At 42.4% G+C, this 20,772-nt stretch overlaps 1 protein-coding gene and 2 long non-coding RNA genes across 3 annotated transcripts in view; 1 reads left to right on the forward strand and 2 right to left on the reverse strand.

Annotated features, from left to right (window-relative positions):
- Positions 1–12,049, forward strand: part of sema4f (sema domain, immunoglobulin domain (Ig), transmembrane domain (TM) and short cytoplasmic domain, (semaphorin) 4F) — a 57,076-nt gene extending 45,027 nt beyond the window's left edge. The window contains exons 2-15 of the mRNA XM_040012182.1: positions 1,665–1,813; positions 2,203–2,262; positions 5,893–5,991; positions 6,374–6,482; positions 6,619–6,738; positions 6,835–6,986; positions 7,064–7,245; positions 7,571–7,712; positions 8,600–8,813; positions 9,062–9,171; positions 9,267–9,418; positions 9,661–9,716; positions 9,838–10,028; positions 10,147–12,049. Of these exons, the coding sequence (XP_039868116.1) occupies positions 1,665–1,813; positions 2,203–2,262; positions 5,893–5,991; positions 6,374–6,482; positions 6,619–6,738; positions 6,835–6,986; positions 7,064–7,245; positions 7,571–7,712; positions 8,600–8,813; positions 9,062–9,171; positions 9,267–9,418; positions 9,661–9,716; positions 9,838–10,028; positions 10,147–10,854 (2,444 nt within the window). The 3' untranslated portion in view covers positions 10,855–12,049. The remainder of the gene's footprint in view (positions 1–1,664; positions 1,814–2,202; positions 2,263–5,892; positions 5,992–6,373; positions 6,483–6,618; positions 6,739–6,834; positions 6,987–7,063; positions 7,246–7,570; positions 7,713–8,599; positions 8,814–9,061; positions 9,172–9,266; positions 9,419–9,660; positions 9,717–9,837; positions 10,029–10,146) is intronic.
- Positions 862–20,260, reverse strand: LOC120721699. The gene is made up of 3 exons (XR_005693239.1): positions 20,044–20,260; positions 18,694–18,698; positions 862–872 (listed from the first exon to the last, which is right to left on the reverse strand). It is a non-coding gene; the product is annotated as an uncharacterized LOC120721699 (long non-coding RNA).
- LOC120721698 lies at positions 8,695–9,915 on the reverse strand. Its single transcript, XR_005693238.1, has 3 exons — positions 9,803–9,915; positions 9,203–9,397; positions 8,695–8,803 (listed from the first exon to the last, which is right to left on the reverse strand). It is a non-coding gene; the product is annotated as an uncharacterized LOC120721698 (long non-coding RNA).
- Positions 20,261–20,772: the final 512 nt, after the last annotated feature.

The following is a 20,772-nucleotide window of genomic DNA, read 5'->3' on the forward strand; positions in this document are numbered from 1 at the left end:
GCTGGTTTGGTAGCGAGACTACAAATACACACAGCCGCTGTATCACGTGACCACACTGCTCCGACGTGCTACGGTTATGAGACGAGTTACGCCATGTCGCAAGTTTTGTGAGGTGCTTTTTTGATATTTAATGGATCGGATTACATTTTTTATTTCTCGCCGATATCCGATCCAGTAATTTAGGTCAGTATCGGACCGATACCGATACGTAATATCGGATCGGTCCATCTCTAGTAACAACTATGAAAATACAGTTAACAGTTCAAAAACTCCTTGCACTCCTTCATGTTTTCCAAAGCATTCTAAAGGGCGGAATTGCAGTCTTTGCAGGGCCGATTATGGCCCCCAGGCTTTATGTTGGACACCTTTTCTTTAGATTTTAGGTGCTAGGTGTTGAGTTTGACAGTAAATGTGTGTATATAGGTGATAAATACAGTTTCTCATATTATAAAGCCACGTCTGCCCTGTGAACAAACATGGGAGTTGGTTCTGTTGTTAGTCATTAGTCATGATTCATTAATTGTTTAATTGTGCAAGTGCAGTGAGTAATGCACATTATCTGGTTTGCTCTTGTTAGTTTGTTTGAGGTTAAATTAACACCACATGCTGCACTCATTAGCATTTATCTGTCATCTGATTTGTCATCTGTGGTGCAATGGCGCTTCTTTATTTTGTGTTCCTGTGTCTTTGATTGGGACGTCGAAACCAATCGCCGGCCCCGCCTTCTTTGGAGGCGAAGCCGTGTCTGGCTTTCTTCGTGAGGCTAAAAAAGGGTGACATTGGAGGACTTTAAAAAAACTGCTAAATCACACAAACACACACAATCGCTCACCAGTACTCAAAAGAAGTTCAGCACACAGCTGTGCTCTTTCCTCTCAGCAGCTGGGACATCAGTACGCACACACGCACAAACACACACACACACACACACATACACATGCTTTGTCCTAGAGCTGAAAGAGTGGGAGGGAGAGTGACTGAGTGAGAGAGCAAACAAGAGCTGGAACACAATTTAAAAGCTTCGGGGATTTGATTCATTTGATAGTTTTTAGATTAAGGAGAGAATTATGGCTGATATTACACACCATGTATTATGTAGAAGATGAATCAGTTATGTATTATACATTATGATTATGCATAATTTAGTTTGTTGTATTTCCTCCTCTGCAGTGGATTTGCGTTTGAACTAGGACGGCGTTTAAAAAGGAGGCAAACAGAAGGTTGTTTCCAGAGAGCTGCAAGGAAGGACGGAAGAGTTGGAAGATGCCTTTGTTGTAAACAGTATATCACTGCAGAGAGAGAAGGGCAGAAAAATGGCGGTAAACATCGAGTGAAAAGAACGATGAAAAAGTCTCAGAGAGATTAGGAATTAATCTGCTGCTCTGATTGTGTAAGAGGACAGTGTGAAACACGGGTTACGCTCATCTCTCCCTTCCTATTCTCATCCCTCCATCCCTTTATCTCTTTAGAACTTCTTGCTGGGAATATGGTGTTTGCTTAATCTCATCCTGTCAACCATTTGTTTCCACAGTTACATGGGTCAAGGAGGCAGCGAACAGATGTATTTTTTTTTCCAAGCCCTGTTTTCTGAGTGGGTCTTTCCAAATTCATTTAGATCCTGTTATTGACATATATCACCCTCTCTCACTCCCTCTGTCTGACAGACACCATCCTGGGTTCGGAGACTTTCGGCGATGTGGCAAACTTCAGCACCTTCTTGCTGGACCGCTCATCGGGCATGCTGTTCCTGGGTGCCAGGGATGCCATACTGGCTGTAGACACCAAGAAGCTCAATGAAAAAAAAACATTAAAGGTAGGCGCAGTGCCAGTGTGTGAGTAACCAGGCAGCAGCATTAAACCACTGAATACAGGGTGTATCAAAAAGAATCATCCGATTCAAAAGGCTATATGCGTCCCCCGTCGCATACGTCCATATAATAGTCAAACTTGTCCCATACTTGTGTTAGCGTGTCTGGAGTCACTGCAGTTACTGTTGTTATGCTACCTACCAGCAAACAAGTGAAACTCTTTCTAACAGTGCGTGTTTTGATCGACAGCGGTGTACAGCTGTGGATTTAAAGCATTAAATGTATTTTGTGTTGTATTTGGTGCTCTCTGCCAAAGCCTGTATTATGGTATTATCTTTGTGTATAAGAAAACTGACAGACTTACTACGTCTGTGTATCTTCTTTCTTCCTGCAGATTATTTGGGATGTCTCAGACGACAAGAGGAAGTCATGTGAGGGAAAGGGAAAGACAGAGGTGAGAACAGTGCATGTGTGCTGCTTGTGTGTTATTTTTGTCTATTTCAGCCAAACTGGTGTTAATGCAAAATTGTAGTACTGTCTTAAATCTTGCTATTCTGAAATGTGGCTTTGACTTCCATTGTTGCTGTTTGAAACCCAAGAACAGACTGGAAAACACAGCCAGCACTGAAACTTGTACTTCCTGCAGGAACTCAGCTCAGTCGTACCCAGATAAAATCTAATGAACCATTTGAATGTCCATGAACTACGCTGATCGTTTCTAATATTAATTGAGTTGCTATGTAAATGAGAATATCTGGCTTAACTGTTTTACAAAGATTTCTGGATAAACATAAACACAGTGGACTAGAAGGTATTAATAATAAGCTATGACGAATCCCAACCTTTGCAACTGAGGAGACAGTGCATTTACCAGATATACCAATAATATGTATAGGAGTCCATTCATACTCCACCCATATATACATGAATGGTGCACATGACTAAGCGCATGGTCCTCGATTGAAGCTGTAAAGATTTTGATGCATGCAACAAAGTCTAGGTCTTCATTAAGAGAAACCAATGTAGACAAAGAGGAGGTTAGTGCTTATATATATATATATATATATATATATATATATATAAATCACCAAAGACTTAGATGTCACATGTCTCTGCTTTTATTTTGTGCTGTGCCGTACATTTGTGTGTCTTTGTGTGTGCTTTACAAACCTGTGCTGTTGGGCATTGGATGGGAAGTTCTGGGATTTATGCCAATGCCCCAGTAGGGGTGTGTGTGTGTGTCTGTGTGTGTGTTTGCTCGCGTGCATGTGTGTATATAAAGAGAGAGAGAGATAGAGATGAAAAACCAGAAAGAAGTGGATGTGGACTCACAGATGTCCAGTAACTGACTACGGAAACTGATTAACTAGAGCGCACTATCCACTCAAGCTGTACATGTCAGCATGTTACTCTGCTCTGACCAAACTGCTCGCAGAAACACACACGTGATCTACATTTCTTGTACGTGACTGATTTATTGGTTTAAACAAAAAGTAACAGACTGAACCAGATCTTTTGCTGGCATAGTGGAGTGTGCGGCCTGAGAAAAACACAAAAGATTTCCTTAAATGACTGGATAATGCTCCAAATTGAATCAGACCAGAAGAAAATCTCTCAAATCAAAGATAAACAAAGCCAGTGGAAGGTCAGCGGTTCAAAAGAGAAGGAAGTGCAATTAGTTTTGACCTGTTTTTTCGTAAACATCATCAGCACAGTTTGCTGTTCTCTACTGTAAGGAGGTGATAGACTGATAAAGCCAGGAAAGGGTTGTTTTTTTCTACAAAGGCATTGATTACAAGAATATACGTGAGTCAGATGGTTTAAAAAAGTGGGGGAGGGGGCGCAGGAGGGGAGTCAAACCAATAGAGAGAGAGAAAGTGCAGGGGAGAATAAATGAAGATTGCAGAGACAAGACAATAGACTCAGCAAGAGAGTACCTGCCCGTGTGTGTGTGTGTGTGTGTGTGTGAATCATGTGAAAACTGCAGACTCAGAGACAAATAAGGACACGTTAGTAATAGTTTACTCCTATCAGCAGGACATTACTAACTACAGGATTACAGGAAAAGACGTTGATATATGATAAAAGATCTGACTTGAGTTTAATTCTGTCATCGCATTCATCATAAGGTGTAAGAAAACGTCAAAGCTTTAGTAAGTAGTGGGTGTGCATGTATACAGTCATCATACTTTACTAGTTATTGCTTCACTGATACTAAAATCTTAAATGCTTCTTGGGATTTTTTGGTTTGTAAGTTTGAATCTTTTCCGGTGTAACCCCCAACACCCCAACATGTCACAACACATGGCTCCCTCTTCCTGAGCCAAGTTCTGCTGAAGGTTCTTTCCTGTGAAAAGGAAGTTTTTCCTTCCTGCTGTTGCCGAGTCCTTACTCATAATTAGTTGTCTTTCATTCAGCTGAAAGACACTAAAACTGCACTAATGTGTCATCTTCAGGTTCAGAGGGAGTTTTTTTTCTCCTCACTGTCACCAAGTTCTTGCTCAAAGTGGATCGTTGGAGATTCGGTTACTGTTTATAACCCTATAATATAGAGTGGCTTGAGATGACTATTGTTTCAATCTGGTGCTATATAATTCAAATTAAATCAAATTAAGCTGAGGCTTTGAGGGAAAGACGAAAACAACCCCTGTCAATCAATATTTACTTAATTTACTTCAGGTACTACAGTAGCATCACTGGATATGCTGCACTGTCAAAACTGTTGTGGAAGTGCTTGCAAGGAGAAAGTCTGCAGAAGAGAAGCAGTGAGAAAAGTGCTGGACAGAAAGAGATAATGGAGGGTGAGCGCGGAGCATGAGGTCAGGAAAAAAAAGTTGGACCATGTCCTCTCACACACATACATCAGTAATTACCGGGAGATTGCTTTGAGCAGGTAAATGTCAGCAAGCATGAAAAGCTTTTAGATGTTTAGGTGGCAGGACTTTTTATTTCTGCGATGCGCACCCAAGTCATTAAAGTTTTTACTATGAAAGATGTATAATTGGAGGCCATTTTAATCAAGAGTACAAAAGAATTCAATAAAATCAAACAGAATAGAATAGAGCCATTCGAGCCACCCCCATGCCAGATTGTGAATGAAGCTTATTAGTATGAATGGGGTTAATTTGGGGCCAATGAAATAGCTAATCCCAGGCTGATCCCTTTGTTACCAGCCTGAGCTCCACTTCTGTCTTTCTCTCGTTCTCTCGCTCTCTTTTTTGGCTCTCTGTCCAACTCACGTGGAGCCGTACCAGCATGGAGGGCTGGGGAGGGCTGGGGAGGGCTGGTTTGAGTGACACGATCTGTGCATCAGAGAGGATCAGGTCTCTGGGGAGGTGAATCAGGCCTGGAGCTCATCCAGGATGGCACACACACACACACACACACACACACACACACACACACACACACACACACAGACAGCTTAGTAGAAATTGCTTACGTCATGCTTTCTTGGTAACTGGCATGGGACAGTGAGGGTGTTTTTCCATAACAGCTTCTGATGTGTGACAATAAGGAAAGAAAAATAAAGTTTGCTCAAATATATGTGTAATCTGGTGTCATGCATGAAAGTGGATGATCTCAAGTTTCATGCCTGTGTGTGTGTGTGTGTGTGTGAGGCCTCGGCTGACAGCAGTGGGAATCTCAGGTGTCACCTCCAGCAGCGAGGCATCTCCAATTTCCTGTTTTGTTGTTCAAAACGGAACTCTTTACCCTTTAAACTCTTTAAAACGGCTCATGAAGAAAACACCTTTTTGTCTCAAAATTCAAAACATTTTTGAAAATCATTAATCATTTGGTGTTCAGCAACAAGAAGAACAAAAAAAGGCAGAAAGTTAATGTTTATAACGAAACTTATTTATATATCAGTGTAGACGAAGACTATTTTATCATATAACATATCTATTGCCCTTTTTCACTGAGTGAAATCATTCTTAATCCAATGTGAATTTAACTCTTATTAAACATGTGTATTTATGAACATATTTGCTGTATGTCCTGATTGTTAAACCGAGCTTAAAATGGAAACGGTATCATGCCTTCTATGTTGCCTTTATTTTTTACTGTTTGTCTCCCCCTGCAGGGCGACTGCAGGAACTACATCCGACTGTTGGAGTTCCTGGGAGATGGTCGCATCTATGTGTGCGGCACCTATGCTTTCGACCCTCAGTGTGCCTTCTTGGTGAGTCCGTCCACGCGCTTGTAGTTTAGCGACTGATGCATGATGATGACCTCTGACCCCGCTCAAACAGACAGACATACAGACAGGCGAACCACAATATGGTTACATAATGGTAACCATAGTTTGCACATGCAGCATTAATGAGTGCAGATGGATCTCCCACACTTGTACCCATAATGCGTTTATACACCACCTGCAGTGAGGTCTAAAGACTTTTCCAGGCTTCAGCAACACCTTCTCACAGTAACTATTTTTAGGAGTTCATAATGAATGAATTATGAATGAAACAGTGTAAGTTGCCAAAAAGCAATCTGTACGAGATCAGACAGAAAAGCCTGTAATTAATTAGGAAATATAAGTCCTTTGTTTCTCTTCTCTGCAGAATGCCACTACATTTACTCTGGAAGAAGTTGATGGAGTGGTGAGGATGGAGTCAGGGAAGGGAAAGTGTCCTTTTGAGCCTAGTCAGCATTACACAGCTATTATGGCAGGTAAGTACCACTGTGTGTGATTGACTGATTAAGTTTCCTGGTCAAAATAAAAATTTTAAACAAGAGTTTTTAAGCTCTCCTGATATCTTTATATAAAATAAACGTTGTCCTTTCTCTCATTTTTTTTGCCTTTTAGATGGTCTCCTTTACACAGCAGCTACCAGCAACTTCCTGGGAACACTCTTCGACATCTCCCGGGCAACGGGCCCTGAGCAGGAGCGCATCCGAACTGAACGATCCATCAACTGGCTCAGCGGTAAGAGACACATTTGCCCACAGTCACACATGCTGACCCCGCACTTTCCCACAAGGATAATTAGAACTGTGTGTCTGCGGGTGTTTTTTCTCTCAGACCCAGAATTTGTCAGCTCCGCTTTCATAGAGCAGTCCGCAGGAAACCCGACAGGAGACGATGACAAAATCTACTTCTTCTTTAACGAGGTGGCCAAAGAGTATGACTTCTACACCAAAGTCAAAGTACCCAGGGTGGCCCGGGTCTGCAAGGTAACCCACTGTCTTGACTGAATCATTGATCCCTATATGTGATTGAATCCCTGTTAAGATTAACTCTGTCTGTTCAGTCTGATGTGGGAGGGATGAAGACTCTGCAGCGACGTTGGACCACCTTTCTCAAGGCTCAGCTGGTGTGCGAGGACAAGCCCAGCGGCCAGCGCTATAACGTCCTAACTGATGTTTTCACCATGCAACATATTCCAGGCGACCCCAGCAGCACACACTTCTATGGACTGTTCACCTCCCAGTGGTAAGCCAAAGAGTAACCAAGAGGCCAGAGCAGAGCCTTGGTCATACGAGATATTGTAACACTGGAAATGTAGTTTCTTGCTGTTGTCTTCTGCTGTTGTAGACAAATATAGATGATCTATCAGTGGATATGGTGCAATACAGGCTCATTCACAGTTTTCAATTGCATGATATAAAAAGTATAAATAAGCATGAAGCTGTTTACTTGCTGTAGCTTCATGCTTATTTTCCAAAAAAAGACGATGTGATTTTACTCTTTTTAAAAAATGAGCTTTTTCCTTCCATACTTAGCATCATGCTAAACATTTATTTTCCCTTCCTCACAGGGAGCAAGTAGACCTGTCGGCCGTGTGTGTTTTCAGCCTGTCTGACATCAGCAAAGTGTTGGATGGTCCATTTAAAGAGCTGAAGAAAAGCTGCGACAACTGGATCAATCATGAGCCGATCCCCTCACCGCGGCCTGGCCAGGTATTAAACTGCACTTTCACATTTTCGATGATTTACACTGCTTTTCTGAATCTAAATATGGCAGCCCGCAAACATCACGGATGATTTATGGTTGTTGTAGAAGATTTTACAATCTAAATAATGCTTGGTTTACACTGAACAACCTTTTTAAAGTTCAGAAAGGAGGAGACATTATGTGAATTTCTCTAGTGGATGTTTAGGAATCATTTCTTTGATCCAAGGCGTAACTTGTTTGGTCCAATATGTTTTTATCCTGCCAAAAATACTTGATCTGTTTGGCATTTAAAACTGAGGTTAAATGAGGTTTGTTCTCTTTTATTAGCAACGTGTCCTTCTGGATATGATCCAAAGATACTCTTTTACTCTGACCTTTTCCCAAAAGGTCAGCGTAAAAACACAGTTTCTTTAATCTGTGAGAAGTTAGTAAATATGTTTGGTGTACATATATTTATTTTAACAGTTATATTTATCAGGGTGGCACACATGTTCAAAAGTACAGCCATCTGTTTATCTTAATTTTAGCCATCTATTCAAGTACAGGCTGATTTTCAATCCTCTGTTCAGATTTTAGTTCCACAAATCTTCATCCAGTGCATTTATAATGTGAACTCTGATGAGGCGGATGTATAGACTTTATAACAATTGGTTTTGCAAGAGTTCTCAGCTGTATACAGTATATTAAAAAATAATAGATGAAAATAAATTCCAGGTTAAATTTATACCTTAGTTATTTCTAAAAACATGATATCTTCACATTTTAAAGGAGGCACATATGAAATATTGTGAAGCCCTCTGGAAGTTCAAACTTTAAATGTACCATGCATGCATTTTATTTGACTTTACTACCATAAATTACTAAGACACACCCTTTCCTTTCTTTATAATAGTGTTTAAACAGTGCATTAAAGGCGGAGGGCTTTGAGTCCTCCTTAAAACTTCCTGACAAGGTGCTGACATTTGTGAGAGACCACCCTCTGATGGAGAACAGTGTGACTGCAGCATCCCTGCTGGTTCGAAAGGGAATCAGTTACACCAAACTGGCTGTAAATCTGAAGGACGGCAGCGAGGAGCGGAGGGCAGCAGTGCTGTATCTAGGAACAGGTGAGAGATCAGACAATAGAGACGACAGAAGGATATAGAAATTGTAGTGCGTTTAAAATTGTAGTTAATGGAGACAGCTCCCTAAAGCTGAACTAAGATACAGATAAAGATAATGGTCCTTAGAAATTAAATACTGAAGTCAATGCAAAATTGCTAAAAACCTAAACTTTCACAAGTTGTATTAGAAGTTGTGACACGAATGTGAAATAATTAAATAAATAAAAAAAAATAACAAAAATGTGTTGCAGACCGTGGGGAGCTCCACCAGGTGGCAGTAGTGGGCCAGAATGTCACCTTACTGCAGGAGACTCCTCTGTTCACATCACAGGAACCTGTTAACAATATATTACTGCACAAGGTAGAGTGCACGTGCATGTACATACACATACTATAAGCACAGCCGTGCTTCGTTCCATTTCTCAGCGATTCTGCAACTGTTCTCCGTGTTTGCAGGGCCACGCTCTGGTGGGCAGCCCTCTGTCTCTGGCTCGTGTCCAAGCTGAAGGCTGCGCTCTGTATCGCAGCTGTGAGGTGTGCGCCAGAGCCAGAGGACTGGGCTGTGTGTGGAGCACAAAGGAGGAAGCCTGCAAGCAAACAACAGAAGAGTGAGTACTACAGGAATATCACAATGAATTGGAAATTTTCCAGAAAAATGGAAATGAAAGGCAGGCAGCAGCTGTATAAGGTTATAAAATACCACAGTGACCCATTTTTATTCCAGCAATACTTTCGTGTACCAATGTGTTTTCCTAAGGAAAAAAAAATGGAAATGTAATACAGAAAATTGAGCTATATGTAAGAAGCGTTTATAACATATAATATGTTATAATTTTGCCCTTGTGTGCAGGCCCGGTCCCGGTGATGTGGTAGACGCTGCCTTAAAAAAGTGTAATGTAGCAGAAGGTAAGTTTATACTTTCATTTAAGATAACGTGATCGTCGTCGTCCAGTGTGATTGTGAGTGAAAATGCCTCTGCTGTTGTTAATCACCTATTCGCCGTCTCCGTTCTCGCCCTCCGCTCCAGGTCGCTGCAATCCGTCGCCCCAAGTGTTGCAAGTGTTCCGGGGCCTGCGCCTCTTGTTGTCGTGCGTCCAGCTGTCCCCTCGGCCCTGTAGCTGGGAGTATCCTCCCCACAGACACACCAGGCAGCACAACTCTGACCTGGAGGTGGTTGTCACTGACGACAATCTGGGAAACTATGTCTGCACGTGCCAGGTATGAAGCTACGAGGCAGACCTGTGTTTGCTTTCCTTTTGTCATTTTTTGTTGTTTTTGCTTTTTTTTTTTTTGAAAATAAGGACTTTTTTTTGTCTGTGCTATTTCTCTCATCTAGGAGGGGGGGCCGGCAGTCAGAGACCCCACCCCTTGCCGCAGAGCAGCCTATTACCTGACACTAGAAGCTCCCAGTGTCGAAAAAGTATCAACATCCGAAGGTCGTCATATCCTGGCCTTGTACATATTTGCCATCTTACTAGTTTTAAGTTTTGTCGCCATCCTTATCTTCTTTGTGAAACGGCGGTGTGGGATTGCCCGCAACCTGCCAGATAATTCGTTGTCATCGGGAAAGGGGCGGGACTTGCTGGGTTCCTCGGCCACTCCTCAATCTCCCAGCAGCTCCAGCCTTTTCTCGGATGGATTCCGGATGGCGGAAAAACGAAACGGGACGGCGACTTCGACCACAACAACCACGCTCCTTAGCAACCATGGAAACGGTGGGCACAGTTACAGCGACACTCTGATAAGCAGCAACTCCAGCAACGGCCATGGGAATTCTCTGTACGCCAACTGCAACACGAGCGGCAGCGGGAGGAGGCTTGGCCCTGAATTTCTATCACCAGATATGCTGGACAGAAGGACGGGGGAGCGGGAGAGAGTGAGGTCTGAGGGGGGAGAGAGAGAGTCAGGGGAGGGGGAAGAGGTGGAGGAGGGTCTGAGGGATGGGTTGGGGGAAGGAATGAAAAGACTAGAAGAGGAGATCTCCAGCTTTACCATGTTTAAATCACCAGCACCGCTGGCTAGGTGTGAAGAAAGTTCGATATGAAAATGTTCGATACCATTTTGCATCCTCCAAAAAACCTGAAAACTACTGGAATCAGTGCAAAGTGGCTACTGCCAAATGCCTTTGAATACGAGCTGTGACGTGAGAGAGACTTCAGAGATTTATGAGAAATATAAATTTATGTCCACGCATGTGAGAGAGACCTGTTATGCACAGAGAGAGCTGCAGGACAGAAATCATATGACAGTGTTGGTATAGACTTCTTATAATGAGTAACTCAGGATGAGAGCTGTTGCCGATGTACATATAAATGTAAATATGAGCAGTGTGAACAGGTGATAATGGACTTGAAACTGAGCGATTACATAATTCTAATATTACAAAGAATCAAAGATGAAACGTCTACATCTGTAGACATGGAAAAGCCATATTGTCTTTCTCCTTAACCCCTGTTGTTGTTTGCTCTCATTTGCTTCTCCTGGAAAGGAAAAGTGCACTTCTCTCTCACCGCCTGTCTCTCTTTCTCTTGCTGTCTGTGCTTCTCTTTCTCACACACACCACTTGAATCTCAAAACTCGATGGGTTCAAAGGCACCAAAGGACTGCTGAGCCATAGACTGCCCGGTCAGACCTGGGCCTCAAACAGAGAAACGTCACTGACAGAGATTTAGAACCATAAATTCACTGAGGAGCCTTCACATGGACTGCAGTGACTGTGACGGGGCTGTCCCTCTCTGCTCTGCCGAAGATGTGCAGAGGCTGATGGGTTCAAGGTCCGTCAGACTTGTGTCACTGTGGAAAAGGTGTAGTTGCAGCGAAGACGCGAGAAACTGAATGCTGCTTTCTGTCACTGCTCAGATTCACCATCACTGAGACAGAAGTCGTTCAAAGGATATGAAATTCATTTCAGTCTCTAGGATTGGACCTTATAGACTCAAAGACACCATCACCTCATGTTGTGAGTGTGGATTTTAACATAAAGTGTATTGTTTTGTCACGTTGTTTTGTAATAAAACATTTAAAAAGTTATTATCCTGTTGCCGTACTGTCTGCTAACAGCCTGGATGTGGGGACATGTAACAAATAGTGACGTGTCCTTCTTTTAAATGCACAAAGCAGCTTCTGTGCCTCATGTCTGTGTAACTGTCTTGACCGTAGTGTGTATGTGGTCCTGTTTTTGTCTATGACTGAGTGTGGGTACCTTGGTACATGAAATACATGGATTATATTACACCGTTGCAAATGCATCCTTTCATTTTTCAGTTCTTTAACTATACAGTGGTGAGCTGTAAAGTTCATCAATTTCCCACGTGTCTGCTGTAGAGCTTTGACTTCCAATAATTCATCATTCATACAACAATGTTTTTTTTTTTTTGCTCACATGCTAAGGTAATGGGTTGCATTTATTTATATAGCGCTTTTCAAGGCACCCAAAGCGCTGTATAATTCCACTATTCATTCACTCTCACATTCACACACTGGTGGAGGCAAGCTACAGTCAGTCTGCCCTGAGACTGAATGTGTCCTTGGGTGAAGTGTCTTGCCCAAGGACCCCTGAGCCACGGTCGCCCCAAGGTTTCAATATGCTGTACAAACAGTACAGAAATAGATTTCAGAAATCCAAAGAATCCAAAACATATGAGAACAAGATGACACATAGACAACAAGAGACAACTCGACTAAGTGCAATGGGCGATTGAGACAATATATTACATAAAAAGGTGACTATAGAGACACAGTTGAAAAACTTAATAATAAAGAACCTAAGAATCATCCTGATGATCTTTAATAATAAAAAACTGACAGGACCAAAAAACACAAAACACTGGGTCAGCAATCCAGGACCATGACAGCATTGTCAAGCTAAAAGTACTGCCCAACTGACTGGTTTGATTCAGCACCAACATATAGTTGTTACTTGACATGAAGCCTATCTGCTCAGGAAAGAGAGCCTGGGCTGTGCATACTCTGCTGATGACCTGACTACTGAGAGTGAAGTGTCTGGAAGGAGTCACTACAGGAAACTAGTGAAAGTGGACATAAAGACGCAGCACTCTACTCCTCATTCTCCCTGACAATATTAGCCTTACTTTCCTTCACGTAATTCTTAATATTTTCCATAAATGTGTCAATTCAAGGAAAACCATCAGGTAAAATTTTCGCAGATTTCTTCAGTCACGCCCTGGTGGATCAGCAGGCAGCTGTGTTTTTGTTCCTCTCTCTCTCCCCCTCTCTCGCCTGGGTGGAACTCGTTGCAGGTTCACGTCCTCGGCCCACGCACCTGTGAAGAGGAAACACCTGTGCCTCATTATCGCTGTCAACGTTTAAACCAGAGGATGGCAGCTACTCATCGCTGGATCGTCGTGTGACTCAAAATATAGTTGATAGCTCTTGCTGGTTCTGTGCCTTTGTGCTAATGTGTATCCTCTACATAGATTTCCTGGATCTGTCACTGTGTTTCCTGAGAAGATTCTTATTGTGAGTGATTGGAGATTGGCTGGCAGCGAGCAGTGTGTGACCGAAGAGGAGAGAGTGTTTTTTCCTGTCTTCCCCTCTCTGGATTTGCCAGAGCCCTTGCCCCTGTCACCGCTGCTGTTTGACTGAGGAAGAATAAAGTAGTCGTGGTAAGCCAATCACACGATCACTTTAAGATGACAAAGGAATAAGGTGATAGATACCAGTTTTTAAATTGTGTTGATAGGCCACGTAAAACCAGAGTCATGATAAACAATATATACGGTGTTTTTTCCTTAATAGTTTCGTCATGTTTACTGTCTAAGGACAGCGCTAGCAAGCACTCTGCTTATGACCAAAAAACAAAAAAACAAAACAAAAAACCAGCCCGTTCGTTTTGGTGGAAAAATGCACCATGTCAACCAATCAAAAACTGATATGGCAACATGATATCTGGTTGTTTAGGAAAAGGGGGAAGTTTTAGAAGTGACGGCGAGAGAAAGAAATACAGCAGAAAAAGAGAGAGTGAGTTTTGAGGTGTGAGAGATTTGTGAGGTTTAGCGTGTTTGTAGTGTGTAGTTGGTCTTGTGTAGTTAATGTGTTGTGGATAGTTTTGTGTTGTGTGTCAGAACAATGAGGTGACTGCTGTCTCCAGGTAGAAAACAGGAGTGATACACCTGCTGCTGTCAGACCTGCAGGTATCAGGCTGTGATGTTCTCCTTTATAGTGGACAGAAATTATTTTTTTGAAGTGGCAAAAATAATTTGTGTGGCATCTTATTGAATGTAGAACAGCTGATTGTTCTGTAAATAGTTTGAAATGGTTATTGAAAAAAGGGTAAAAGGTAAATGGCTGCAAATAACTTTATTTGCTAAATTTGTGCATATGATTTTAAACTCATCCCCAAGTGGAGGAGTTCCAGTATCTCGGGGTCTTGTTCGCGAGTGATGGGAGAAGGGAGCCGGAGATCGACAGACGGATTGGTGCTGCAGCCGCAGTGATGCGGACGCTGCACCGGTCCATCGTGGTGAAGAGGGAGCTGAGTGTAAAAGCGAAGTTCTCAATTTACCGGTCGATCTACGTCCCTACCCTCACCTATGGCCACGAGCTGTGGGTAGTGACCGAAAGAACGAGATCGCGGATACAAGCGGCGGAAATGAGCTTCCTCCGAAGGGTGGCTGGCCTCTCCCATAGAGTTAGGGTGAGAAGTTCGGCCATTCTGGAGGGGCTCAGAGTAGAGCTACTGCTGCTTCTCCACATCGAAAGGAGCCAGTTGAGGTGGTTCGGGTATCTGACAAGGATGCCTCCTGGGCGAAGTTTTCCGGGCATGTCCCACCGGGACACGCTGGAGAGTCTCTCGGCTGGCCTGGGAACGCCTTGGAGTTCCCCCGATAAGCTGGAGGAGGTGGCTGGGGACAGGGAGGTCTAGGCTTCTCCGCTTGGGCTGCTGCCCCTGCGACCCGGCCCCGAATAAGCGGAGCAAAATGGATGGATGGATGGTGGGACTTCAAGAGAACTGTATATAAACGAATGCCCAAACGAACGAAACGGCTCTGAGAGCCGGGTCTTTGAAGTGACAAAGCAGCACGTACAAACTTCAAAACATGTACAAAAGACAACAGAAGTGCTCCAGGATGCTAGGCACAGTGTTGAGCTTTTGTTACCTAGTGGCTACACAAGCCAAGAAGTACCAACAACCGGATTTGGTGTGTGGTAGTAACAGGTAAATGAACTTTTTTTTAAATTTTTTATTATTTGAACATATATGAGTGCTTGTGTATAAATACACAAACAATACACATATGCTTTCAATTGTGTAATTTAAGTGATCTAGTAGCTCTGTTTTGGAAGTTCAGTTAACGCTAGAAATGTGCTTTGGAGTTTGTGCGTGCTTTGTCTCTAGGGGCCACCGCATATATTTATATATAAACATATATAAATAAAACCACTTTTTTTTACATTAGTAATTCCTTTTGTGCATAATTTTATGTTATTGTTAATAATAAATTAATTAAAGCAACAAAACAACCTGAAGAGGCGGTTGGGAGCCGAAAGAGCCGGCTCTCTAAAAAGAGCCAGAAATCCCATCACTACTAAGAATCACCCTGAAGATCATTAATAATAAACAACTGAAGGGACCAAAAAACATGATCTGACTACTGAGAGTAAAGTGCATGAAAGGACTCAATACAGGAAACTAGTAAAGGTGTAAATAAAGATGCAGCATGATGCTTGCGAAAGTACATCATGGACAAACATTGAATGCGTTTCTCCAGTTACCATCATGCACCAGTAATCAGGCTTTCTTAACAAGGGTGTCTGTGCCAGTGGTTATGTGGTTAACCCAATTCAATGCAAAAATACGAATGCTGTAGCACTATACAAATAAATGAAAAAACAAAACATGTTGAATTCTCCCAATTCTTTTAATCTTTGGGCTGAAGGAAGGACAGTACTCGGTGTATAAATGCTCAATCAACAATCATTTATTTTCATACAATTCAACACTTAAGAGCATTTAGAACGTCCGGACGGGAGAGATGCCTGCAGAGGGTTCACAGCATGTCTCGAAATGGCGACGAGTTTCACAGCCGCTTCTGACGACCCCCACCTAGTCATAAAAGCTACATCTTCACATGTTTTTCTAATTCTTAGCGAGACTGGCTCCTGACCTTGGCTCCCTGTCTTTCTGCTCTAAGGAAGGTGGGGGTATGGAATGTGATTTATCTCTTCTGCCCTAGACACCAAGTCTCCTGCTTACAACCTTCTTTTTATGATTCAACAATAAAGCATGTCAAGAAAACAGTGTAAGACATTCACAGCCCATCAAGGATACAGAGTGATGCACACTTTATCTAATGAACTACAAAATGATTATGTTCTTTTAACCCAAGAGTATAATGAGAACTAAACTACATACACAGCACACCATCTAAACTAGAGGATAATATATGTCCTACAGCTGTTATCATAATTCAACTACCTTGACTACGGGCATAAAATAACATGTTTTACTACTGGTCTCAACAAACAAAAGGTCAAACATTCGCAATACTACTACTACTACTAACAATAATAATAATAGTTATTATTATAGTATTAAATTATAAATACCATCATCAATTAAATAGCAGAAACTTTCTGGTGAGGGCATACTTGCATTTCACAAGAATGTGACCAGGTAATTAATCATTATGTTGCTGAGGAAAAGAAACAATAGTAGTAGTAGGTAAATGTCTTTAATGTATGGCAGTTTGCAGTTTATAAAATACATATATATATATATATATATAATGGAAACTAACCAGAGATACAACAGATTGTTAAAGAAAAATGAAATGACTGGCATGGAAGTTACAATTCATCTCGGTGTTCCTCAATGCATTTAATCCGTTTGTTCAGCTCTCCCAGTTCCTTTTCAGTTTCCTCCATTTTCTCACCCAAGTTCTTATTCTTCCTGTCAATTTCAATCTTAATCACCGCCACTAAATTCTTATAGCTCTCCATAAGTGTGACTTCTTCATAAAAACCATCAGGTGAATCTTTCGTAGATCTCTTCATCACTTCGATCAACGGATCCATAAGCTTCAAGTATTCACTCAACAGTTCGGAATTGAAGTTCACCTCTTCCTCACGCTGAGCCTGATGGAAATTTAACAGTTTCATATTACAGGAAGGCAGTTTACTATGTTGTAACGTTATATTTGGTCATATATATCCATGAGTTTCTTATTGCAGTTCTCTGAACATGTATTGACCTTCAGTTTGTCCAGATGTTGTTTCATGTTCTGATAGTTTTCTTTGAATTGTGTCTGAAATCAATCATATACAAGTGGTTACACTAAAAAATACAACAGCAACTTTGTTTGTGGTGACTCGCAAAATTACTGAAGGTTAAGAAAAAACAATTTACCAGCTGGTCCTTGTCTATCCAAGCACTTGAAAGGGAAACCAGAGACAGCAGCGTGAACATGAGGAACAAGCCTTTGGTGGTGCTGCAAACAGTCACTGATGCCATCACTCTTCTGAGAAACTCTGTCTCTAAGCCAAAGTCGTACAGTGTTAAGAGTTGAATTGAAGGTTTACAAACTACAGATGAACATCTTCGTTATCCAGTGGAGTTATCATTTTAAATTTGAAAAAGTGCAACTTTAAAGATTTACAAAGAATCACGATTGAAAATCTCAAATTACAACTCAATCTAAAACGTTTAATTTCTTTATAAGAAAATGTGAAGTCTGTATAAACCATGTTATAGTGAGTTACTTACCTGTGTTGAAGCTGATGAATGAAGAAACAAAGATACGGCTCATCACACAGTTCTTTTATACATGCTTGTGGTGACACCTCCCATTTTGCGCGTGTGTGGGCATGTGGTTGGGTGTGCTGCAGTGTGGTCTGCGTGCAGAGCCATTAACAGTTCAGACTTTCAGTTTTGTTTCTGTCAATAGAAAATTGTACTTAGTAGTCAGTATAATCTTTTAATAATATAAGTTTTGAAGATATGCGTAGCCTATTTTAGAGTTTAGAAATGTGTTAGAATGTAGAATTATTGCAGAGACACTGACACTGCCCTCGATGTAATAAAGGCCTGAGTGTCTCAGGAATTTAGGAGTAGATTTCTAGGAGACCCTCCCCCAGTTTGAACTGTGAAAGTGAGACAAAGAGAGGTTAATGTTGCGTGGGAATTCCTCAGGGCATGCCTGGGTGGGAATCTCAAAGTTTGTAACTAAAATAACTTTGGTTTGGAAGGGAGATGGACTTTTATGACCTTCGGGAAGGCACGTACATAGAGATATACGCACATCCACACGCACACTCACTCACGTGCACTCACACATACACACAGGTACGCGCATACACTCACTCATGTGCTCGTGCAAAGAGACACAGACACAGAGTTTGCAGCACACCGTGGGGGTTTTATGATGGGGTCGCTCCTACAAAACTGTGTTTCACAGACAAAGGAGTGAAGATTTTGCAGAGGGACAGCAGACTGTTGTTTTAATTCACTGTGACCCGTTATCATGCAGGGAAGGAGCAGTGCCTGCTAGATAAGAGCTTAACAAGCAGTTTCACTTCGTACCAGGTAGAGGAGCCTCTCCTGGCACACACACACACATATACACATCCACATTCCAATGTATTAAACGAACGCACCTACTGTTGTATATAAATAAACGAAGGCTGTCTTAGGCTTGTCATCCTTGGCTACCTGTACCTGATAGTAACTGGACTTAAGGTCCATGACCGAAAACAATTTAGCTTCACTGACAGCTGTAAATGTCTCCTCAATATTCGGCAGGGCATATGCATCTCAGATAGTTCTTAGATTTAATTTACAGTAATCTATGCATAGCCTTTTTGAGCCATTCTTCTTCCTTGCCAATACAATTGATGAGGCAAAAAGACTTTGTGACTCTCGAACGATACCTGCATCAAGTAGTTCTCTTAGATGTTGTTTTACAGCCTCCCTGTCACTTGGTTGTATGGGCCTTAGCCACTCTTTGAAGTGCTTTTCATTGTTCAATTTGATTTGGTGTTTTACAGCTGTGGTGTGGCCATGTGATATGTCATCGAGAACAAAAATTTCGGGGATGGATCTCAGCTTTTCCAGAATACGGTCTGGGATGGGAGAATCATCAAGATTGAATGTGTGGTTGTCGTTGTTTGGTTCATTTCCAGCCGCACAAGCTGGAGCAACTGTTGGGAACTGGATTCCCTCCCCGGTCCTTTGATTCTGACCTGGTACAAGAAAAACGACTCAAGACAGAACGCTTATTCCATCAATTCTTGATACACCGTGTACGCGGGAGATGTGCATAGCGCGAAAGCCATCTGCAGATCAGAAGGGCAGTCCCTGGATCTGTTACATTTATACTGCTTTCAGACTTCCTCAGTCAGCATCTGCCTATCCTATGTGGTTAGTACTTTGTGTTGTTTGCCCCATTATTCACGCACAGTTTCAATCAGAACACCTCCCTATACGGTTATCTGTCTCAACTTTATTTTCTATTTCCCTGCACATGCCCTCACTTACTATCTGTGTGGGTGACCTTTACATGAACTCTCCATGCACCTTAAGCTTCACTGTCTAGTTCTGCTTTCCAATCTACGCTGGGTTATATCTTTGTCTATACTTATTCAGATGTGTTAGATGTGTTAGACAGCCGTTAGTGCTGTTTGTTCTGTACCATTTCCTTTAAATGCTATTTTCTCTGACTGACTATTTTTCTCCTGCAGCTACACAGAAGCCTGCCCTTACAAGAAGGCCTGACCTTAAGATGACACTCTCATACTCTAATGCAGCAAAATATTGCTGTTAATCTATATAATGCAGCAAGCTAATACATCACATTCGTCTTTGGCTCTCAGCGAAGGCGGTCGCACTTTTTCTCCTCTCCTCCTCTCCCTTAGCTTCCCTGCTTAGCCTCTTATGTCCTTGTCTAGTCTCGTGGTTTTTTTTGTATTACTTTTCCCTGGAACACTCTCTCACAGTCTGTTCTCTACAACCTAAAAGAGGAATTATGGATTTGGATTTGATCAACTGGTCTCTGAATGCAATTGACACCCCTTCTCAACAAGAAGTCTGGGCTGCTGATCAGAGCTGGCTTGGCCCTGACTTATCGAAGAATTAAGGAAGCAGAACCGGCTGTTCAAACCCCACAAGGCTGCCCGCTGGGATTGAAATGATGGGACGAGGCGTGAGTTTCTAAAAATGGGCTCATTGAGTGCAGCACGGAGAAGATCTTGGAGAACGGACGGCTGCCGTGAATACTCAGAACAAGACCTCTGAGTGAAAAACTGGATTACATCTGGAGGGGCTAGCTCGAACAACACCTTTGAGCGCAAATTCGATCACATCTTGGGGAAGTGCACTGCGGTCGTGAGCTCTCAGAACCTGCTCTTTGAGCAAAAAGAATGACAACATCACGGAACGTAAGTTTGGATAACATCATAGAAAGCTCACGGCTCTCCAACGGGAGATTGAGAGACCAGTGTTGGACTGTTAGAACAGCTTTGAAATTCATATGAGTTGTTCGCACTAAAGTAAAAACTATCATCACTTCATGCGGAGACCCCTTTGGTGCCAGCTGCGGCCTCAAGGCTGGAGCTGAACAAAACACCCTGATAGCGACTGTATTTAGACTGTTCCCCCCATTCCATGCAAGGCCACCTGGGTTGGCTGGAAGACTGTTTACTTAGCCTGGCGGGGCGAAGGACCCTGTCTCAGCTGAACTCTGGACACACACACACACACACACACTGATAGGCACACACTCATCCCCCCCTCCCTTTCCAAACGCCTTCCATGCTTGTGCCCTACCGGGGAAGATGGCAGTCGACTGGACCAGCGCAGACATGCTGCAGGAACGGATGCGCTGTCTACACCGGCTCTCTCTTACCCTTTACCCGCCCCTGTTGCTTGTCTTGTGTTTCTATGGTGTATTGATAGTCATGTGCTTTTTGTGCTGAGGTGTTTTTTCTGTTATCAAACTGTTCTCCC

The sequence above is a fragment of the Simochromis diagramma genome, unplaced genomic scaffold (assembly GCF_900408965.1).
Source record: "Simochromis diagramma unplaced genomic scaffold, fSimDia1.1 OVJJ01000604.1, whole genome shotgun sequence".
NCBI lineage: Eukaryota > Metazoa > Chordata > Actinopteri > Cichliformes > Cichlidae > Simochromis > Simochromis diagramma.